Source organism: Acanthaster planci, linkage group LG12 (assembly GCF_054643075.1).
Source record: "Acanthaster planci isolate LZ-2023a linkage group LG12, COTS_SCS, whole genome shotgun sequence".
Taxonomy (NCBI): Eukaryota; Metazoa; Echinodermata; class Asteroidea; order Valvatida; family Acanthasteridae; genus Acanthaster; species Acanthaster planci.
In genome coordinates this window covers 103,010-111,314 of record NC_141788.1, presented here as the reverse complement: position 1 = coordinate 111,314, position 8,305 = coordinate 103,010, and the positions used below count along the sequence as shown (strand labels likewise).

The 8,305-nt window shown below is 39.2% G+C and overlaps 1 protein-coding gene across 2 annotated transcripts; it reads left to right on the top strand.

Moving 5' to 3' along the window:
* The first annotated feature begins 331 nt into the window (after positions 1-331).
* On the top strand, positions 332-6,339 carry LOC110985807 (alpha-1,3-mannosyl-glycoprotein 4-beta-N-acetylglucosaminyltransferase C-like). Of its 2 annotated transcripts, none has more exons than XM_022247166.2 (5): positions 332-2,362; positions 2,937-3,182; positions 3,916-4,022; positions 4,410-4,503; positions 4,967-6,339. In XM_022247166.2, the coding sequence occupies exons 2-5, from the start codon at positions 3,050-3,052 to the stop codon at positions 5,650-5,652; spliced, it is 1,020 nt and encodes a 339-aa protein (XP_022102858.1). In that variant the 5' UTR covers positions 332-2,362; positions 2,937-3,049; the 3' UTR covers positions 5,653-6,339. The 2 variants fall into 2 exon arrangements, with proteins under 2 accessions (XP_022102858.1, XP_022102857.1); XM_022247165.2 differs by having other exon boundaries at positions 4,332-4,503.
* Positions 6,340-8,305: the final 1,966 nt, after the last annotated feature.

Here is an 8,305-nt window from a genome sequence, read left to right as displayed (position 1 = left end):
AGTCTCGTGCAAGACTTGCTCTGTACGGGACGGTGTGCGTGTACGTGCATAAAAATGGTTCCTGTCAAGTGACTAAAGGGAAGCTGGTCTACTCATGTAATTATACAGCACTCAGTATAGTCTTGCATGCTGACAACTGTGTCGTTACGTGGTAGCATTGAAACACATTCAATGTAGAAAATGATGATCGAAATATTAATTGGACTGCTTAGTGAAACCGATAAATTACACTGATGCTAATATCGTTAATAATACATGTTCCTCGTATTTTGCATGTGTGTATGGGGAGTTTTCACACAGTCACTGTCAATTCTGAAACATGTCTACTTTGAATATATGAATTTTACGAAGACAGTATACAATTTGGCTGTCGGTGCATGTCTAGGCACAAGGAATTTCAATGCCATGTGCAACCATGGAGGAAGCAACACTTAGGTCTGAAAAGCAATAGGCGACTAATATTGAGAAGTAGCTCTTGAAGGTTTGCATGGTAGAATACGATAAGGTAGCGGGTTTGCGGATACACCATGTGGAAAATATCTTTTTTGAGTTCTGAAAAGAACTACTACAAGATTCTCGATATTGAGAACATCAAACATCTTGTTAACGTGGGAGTGTAATATGTGGATTAAAAAAAAATCGAAAAGCGATCAATCTTTGACCTTCCACCGAAAGATCCGGTTTCTTTGTAAAACTACATGTACTTGATTTGTGATTATAGTGTCTGCTCAGCTGGCTAAACGTCTATGGCTATATGTTCATTGCTGCATTAGTCATCTTGATCCTGAACTTGGTGACTACTTACTGTTGACCTTGGCTAGACAGACAAAAATATTTTGACAGAAACCCATCATGTGATATTATTCAGATCTGTGCGTAGGATTTAGCAGACATCTTTTTTACATTGAACTCAGTGTCGAATGACTGAGGAGTCTTTGAGGTCTCCGCTGAGAACACAGGTCGGTACGCGGGCCAACAATTTATGCCGCATGCTGTACAGAAACTGTCTGGCCGGTGACGTTAGCGATCGAAATCTTCTCAGGCTCGAACTAGTATTCCTGAACTAAAAGTATGGTGGGGGGGAGGAATCAACTCCCGGACATGTTGCCAATTTTAAGACATAGCAGAAACCGTCACGGTCGGTGCATGAAACACCCTTGGAAGAAATAAATTGGAAAACATTGTAAAACATTGACTTCACAGCCAGTGACAAACTGATACTTGACAGCTTCTAGTGTTGTGAGGGTAGGAAAAACTGTACACCCCCGGACAACCTTTTGAACTTAAAGGGTCGTACCTTGATCGCCTTACCACTTTCTGATGTTGAAAGAATTGTGCAGTGTTCGTGGTGTCGTATTTACCTAACAAGGAATGTTACCATGGGGAAATAACAACTGAAAAATAATAGGCCTTCTTGTATTTTTGTTCCGATCGACAGTTACGTAAAACGGCTGTAACGTTGTAAATATTTGTTAAAAGAAGCAGGAACACTAAACAAACATGAGATTTACTGTAGAACCTGGATTTTGAAAATTAAAAACAAAAAGGCTTTTGATCGCTGTCAACGGAAAGCTATTGGATTTGTAATACTGATGCGTTATGCCGTAAAGTGACCGGGGAAACGATCACTGTGACATGTGTGCATGTTCTATCTGAACACTAATCAGTGCATGAATAACACAACCTCACGTCAGCACTCCGTTGTTTGAGACATTACAAATGAAAACAACTTCCCTGTGACCCAGGCAGGAAATGAAATATCCTGTGTATCATCACATGGCCATACTGAAATTGTGTCTGTTCAACTGGCTAATTTGGGGGTAATTTTAGATTGAAACTCTCTTGCCACCTGAGGTTTTCCCAATTCATTAATTAAAGAACGTCATGATATACTTCTACTGAGAAGCAAGTTGGTTCCGGCATATCCTCCAATAGGCCTTTTCATAAAAAATATTTCCCTGATACATAAAGGCCTTTTAGTTGCTTTCCAAATCATTAGTGGTCGTGCATTTGTGGGGCGGAAACGAAAGCACAGAACGGATTCGCACTGAAGCCGAAAGTGTGGCTTGTTTTCTGAGCACTTTTCAGTTTATTTATAGGTTAAAAAGGTCGGAACCCATCAGTTGGTTACCCTCGAAACCTTTAAACGCCTACCCCTCTTCCAGCAAATGGAATGGCTCAAGAAGAACTCGCATAATTAAGGTCATGCGAAGGGTGTTAACAGTCAGCTATCCCTAGAAAATGGCGAATGATTGCTATCCAGACAAGATCTACTTGAAATATTCAGAAACAGCATTTTCATTGCAACAAATGTGAGTGAGTTTTTAAAGCTTGGACAAGGGAATAACCAAAGGGATAGAAGGTAAGCCAATTACATCTGCGTTGCGTTTTATTTCATGAGTTAAATTAAAATGTAAAATAACAAGGTGTACCAATGCATGCGACCGGCTTCTTGCAAATGTAATTTGGAAAACATTAGTTCACCTTTGGGATTTTCAATTTTAACACTCGGTAGGGTGTCCAACGTCGTTTCCGATATTTAAGAATGAACTTAGGCTATGTCAATTTTATGTGTCAGCAAGTGTACATGTACATGTCTTCCAGCCATTATAATGCAAGAGACCATTCAGCGTCTGGCGGTTTCGTGTCAAAATAAAGCCTACAAACCTACTTGTTCTTTGCTTTGATTATGAGAATATAACAGAATTTTGTTTTGACTTCACCTTAAAGTGTTGAGCCTATGTATTTGAAAAATTATTTTCCATGTGATAAAAAAATGATACACAGTTACGATTTATTTCTGTAATTTCTGTGTTTTGAATGAGTATCCAGTTTAAGGATCTCATGGTCTGCATGGAGAGTTCGCTGACGTATATGTATATTCATCAGCTACTGTACAACATGAACTCATAACATTATAATATATTTATTTCCAGGGTTGTGTACCTGCAGCTACGTCAAACGTTTCACATGTACTGCGCCACAGTGTGAATGTTTATGTGAACATTTATAGGACATAACGCACTTACGTCGTGCAAGGTTGAAAGGCATGGGTATTAAAGCTTGGCTGTGCCTTCAGAGACGATTTCTGTGGTTAATAGTAGTCGGAGTTGTTGTCGTGGTGATTGTGGCTCGAAATGGCTTCGACTTAGGAAGAGACAGCAAGGACACCACAGCACAAGGTGAGTTTAATTTAAATTGATGAGGTGAGTTTGGACAAGGTCTAGATACTGATGTCCTCAGTGCTGTCGGTTGTTAGCATGGGGCCTAAATCCCGAGGAAGGGGGGGGGGTAATTCGCCCACTATTTGAGGAGGAAGGGGCTATTGAATCACTCCCCCACACCTTTTGTGGTGAGCAAAAACTTAGAGCAGAATGTGAAGAATTTTGCAGACTTCCAACGACTAAAATGCATTCAGTATCACTCAATATGATGTATGCCAGTATCATGAACATCGACCAATAGAGTCATATGGTGTCACTACCCCAGCTTTTTAAATTTTCATGGCCGGGCAATTCATCACCCCTTACCTTCCCTTATCCCCAACCCCACCCTCAATTTCCGGCATAGTTTTACGCCACTGGGTATTAGCAATGTCAAGTCTACTAACATGAACTTCAGTCTTACCGTCCACTTTTTATAACAAGCGTAGAAGGTCGTCAGGGGATCGTCCCCAGATTAATTATATAAACAAAGATTACAGTAATCTTTCAAAAGACCAGTTTTATGTAACTTTATTTCATTGATAGTTATTGGGAGAGTTCAGAATCTGCGCCGTTTCTTATTCAAAAGTGGGTCATCAATAAAAGCTAGTTTAAATAATAAATTTTACAAAATGACAAACTTGAATGTTTGGACGTCATCTAAAGGGAATAACATAACCAAGTGGGTGGGTATCCATGCTCTCCTTTGCAGGCTACCATAACCTGCCATGGATGCCTGAGATTTTTGCCAAATACAGTGCAGAGCGGAATCAAATTACACAGGAAGGTTGGAGTGGCGATACTGATAACCCGTCCAAGGTATATTTCATTTTGCACACAGGATTCTTCCAATGGTGGCACAAAATGCTGGATTTTAATGTAATAATTTAACTATAAAGCAAGTCTGGTCCGAGCCAATTTGGCTCATCAGGCTGGTGTTTATCTGCGGTTTCCTTGACATGAAACGACTTGGAATGTTTCTATTCCCCCGCCGGATGGGATGCCAGTCCATCGCAGGTTGCTTCCCCAATTTAATTAACTTAAACTCAATAAGAATCATTTGTTTTGGATTGAAAATCGATTGTTGTTTTTAGCAACTATCTAAACTCTTGTATATTTTCTTCCAAGAATGGTACACAACATCTTAGCTTAATTGACGCTGCGATGATTTCTAAAAGGTACTTTCACAAAGATGCATATTTGCAGGCTTCAGTATTGACATCTGACGCTGGTTGCATGAACTTAGAAAAAATCAGTCGAGACAATGCCTTGGTTCTTGGTCATCGCAGAAAAGACAGAGGTAAGTTTTGCATAAACTTTGTAGTAATTAATTAGAATACACTCCTAAATTCGTCATTTTATGTTAAATGGAACGATACCTGTTAGCAAGCTGGAGTCTGATTTCTAGAGTGGAAAATGAAGTCCACTTGAAAAATCAAGTTGAAGAGCGACTGAGTAGATTTGAACAAGAAAGTGAAGAGAAACAGAACTTTTGGACTGGAACTGATCGGGAACGGAATAGTCTTTCTTGTTGGAGGTATTGCCTATGACGTATGTCACAGTTTCGATGGGAAAACACAAACTCCAGAAGTACTTATTCCTGTCAGCAGTATATCACATTGTGATGATGTTTCGTGACGGTCGAACAAATTTATAATACGGCCTAAAGGCTAAAAAGCATTTTTTAAAATTCTGATTGAAGTAACGGATGTAATTACCTGAATGAGAAATTGTACTCTCTGATTTTAATCTTTCTGTTACAGGCTTCCTTACGATCGGAATCACAACAGTAGAGCGAGTAAATGCCAGCTACCTTTACCAGACCCTAGAATCTCTGATAGCTCATGCAAATGCCACTGAACGGTCACAGATCAGTATCGTCGTCTTTGCTTGTGACTTTAAAGAGAAGGCTCGTCAAGAAGCTCGTAATATTGTGTCCAGATTTCCAGAACATCTAGAAAGTGGGTTACTGCATCTGATCGAAGCACCAAGGCTATTCTATCCGCCACTCATCAACTTGAAAAGAACGTTCGACAATCCAGTTGAACGCGTTTATTGGCGATCGAAAGAAAACATTGACGGCGTCTTTCTCTTTGCCTACTCTGCAAACATGTCTGACTACTATCTGCAATTGGACGATGATTTTACGACGGTACCTGGGTACATCAGGACAATCAGGAAGTTCATAGCTCAGCATCAAGCTGATCACTGGATTCTCTTGGACATCTCGGAAAAAGGGACAGGGAAGCTATTCCGGGACAGAGACGTGTTGCATGTGGCTCGGTATTTAGTTCAGTTTTACCAAGAACAACCTATAGATTTTCTCTTTAGTAGTCTGATGCGGCTTCATCTACAGAAACGCCATTTTGTTGTAAACCCTCACATTTTCAAGCACATAGGAAATGTTTCGTCGTTAGAGTTGAAAAATAAAGCACGCCAAATTCACTAAAACTTTTTACAAAAAAACTGTTATCGTTTTGCAGTGCAATTGCCTAATCTTCAAAAGGGACATTAATATGATAAAAATATGAATATTTCCACGTTATTTACACCTGAGCAGAATAGAAGAGCCGAACATGTTTAACTATGCGATGCTGATTTTTTTTTTACTACAAGTACAACGTTTAGAGAGACATCTAAGTGCTCCAAATGTAACTTGTTTTCGCTTGTAGGTGTACTGTTCTAACAGGCATTTGGGAGCCATTTTGTTTTTTTATGCTGCCAATTTCCATATTCATGAAGAAAACTGTGAAGTCATCAGAGGGAAAATCTCAATGTTCCATTGATTAGTAAACAAATTTTGCTATTCTAAATTTCCTGTACTTTTGTGATTTGTTGTGTAAGTACATGCCTGGCAACAAGCAAACAAACACTGCTCCCAGAAATTTTTCAAAGAGTAGATTATTGCAACCACAATTTAACAGAAAAGCATATAAACTGAACAGGGTTTTTCCTCCCAAAATTGACACTACAGCATTCGCACCCTCAGTTATTCAGAAAGCATGAGGAACATTCATCAAAGACAACCCCACAACCGTGACTTCTTTCATGCATTCCGCTTAAGTATATAAACACATGAAAATAGAGAAATGAAATAAACGCAATAAAAATGGAGACTGTGCATATACTCTGGAAATGGCTGTACATTTTTCGTCGCAGTTTTTGGTTCTTTGTCGTTTCATTAGGCTTTTACATTTCACGCTGTACCATATTTGGTTCTCCTTGATCTACGGGTGGGCAAAATTCCGACAGCTAAAAATAGCACACTACCGCAGTGACTAATGCAAAATATCACGAACGCAGCCTATTCACAAGATAGTGAATGACCTTCAAGTTCACTGGAGCAGGACAGGAATATCCGCGTGCAGTGCTACTTACATGGACTAGCGCCCTCAATTTTAGAAAGTCTGGCAGTTAGCCAAGTTTGCTTGTCGGAAGGGCTTATGGCTTTGCGAATTGCACAGATTTTAGTGAAGGAAATATATCACGCAGGGTCACACCTAACGACGCCCAGAGCTTTATGGGTGATTTTTACCAGGTGTGCGAGCTCGCTCAATGTGGCGGTTATTATTTCGATTTTGTTCTTGCTCTTCCTCACTGCTGAAAATATTCCCACTACACTTTATTAGTTATCTTTTATCCAAAATTGATCAAGATTACCAATGATTTGAAATATATCATCAAAAGACACGTGATCTGTGATACTTAGTAAGAAGATTAATTATTGTTCCAGACAGCTTATGACCTGACTGTGAATAACTGTAAGGAGCTGGAGACCGTTTTCTTGTGAACCGGATGATGCTACATTTCTCTGGTTTGAAGTTCATTTGCCAGGGTCCTTTCCCATTTCTCTAGCTTATGGGGGTCTTTCTGGAGGGCAAGGCAGTTGTTTCTATCTTCAATAGGAACGATTTTTTAAGGAGCGATAGCTAGCTGCGGTTTAACGTGTGCGATTAGTCCTGTCAATTTGGATGCTGAATATTTAAAGTTTTGTCGACCAATAGCAATGCTTTAACATGCAATACATTTCAGTGGAGAGGCGAATAAAACACAGCTATCCTTGCTAAGCCTCTGTTGGTCACAGTGTGGTAATTTATTTTTCAATGATTATAATCAATAAATCATTTTACGGCAATTTATTTCAAATTAGTGGTCTTTGTGTTAAATTTTAGAATAATGAACAATTCATGGTGAAGTTATTTTCCGTAATGAAGAAGAAAAAGCAAAATATGCTATCAATTCCTGCTTGATTTGTGCACTGAGCGGGCATCGTTTCCTCATTTACATACAACCGGCAGGATTCTACCGGATTCATTACCCACTACTGGTCCCTACGTTTGCCAGGAGGACGCCTGTAAGACGTCTGGAGACTACGCACGGGACGGGAACCAGTCTACATGTCACTTTGCTGGATATGACGCGTGTTGCTTGCTTTCGAGCAAAATAACAGGACCAGGCATTAACGTGAAAGGCAAGAAAATAACAATGGAGGTTTACAAGGGAGAATTAGCTGAAAGGTAAACACTTCCTTGGAACAGGATCCTGCATTACCACACCTTGATTGATTGCTTTAACTCGCTTGACCTACCAACATCACCCCTTGTCCCTTGGAGTGTTTTATTTTGGGTTAAAATCGCACAATTGAAAGTTGAGTAACTGTAATCTCCTAACTCTGAATAATTTTGTTCTGACTCAACAGTTATTTCCGTTTTGCAGTGTATTTATCAAGTCATACACAAGGTCAATAAATGAAAATTTATGACTACAAGAGTGAAAGTTAAATAAGACCATAAGACACTGAAATCAAAGGGGGCAAATACGGATGCCTTTTCAGAAGCCAAAGTCTTATACAGAAATGCCTTATTAAAACAACAAAAAGAACCAGACAAGGAAGAAAGACAATAAATTATACATAAAAAAGACAATTGCAGTACAATACAGTCAAAACAAAACAAGGACAAAACAAAACAAAACCAAACCAAACAAAACAAAGGCGAACCAATAGATTAAGATCTAACAAAAATTGGAATTACCAAACACTAGAAACGAAGAACTAAAGAAGATTAGAATGATAAAAGAGAAGGAGCTACCTCAGATAATCA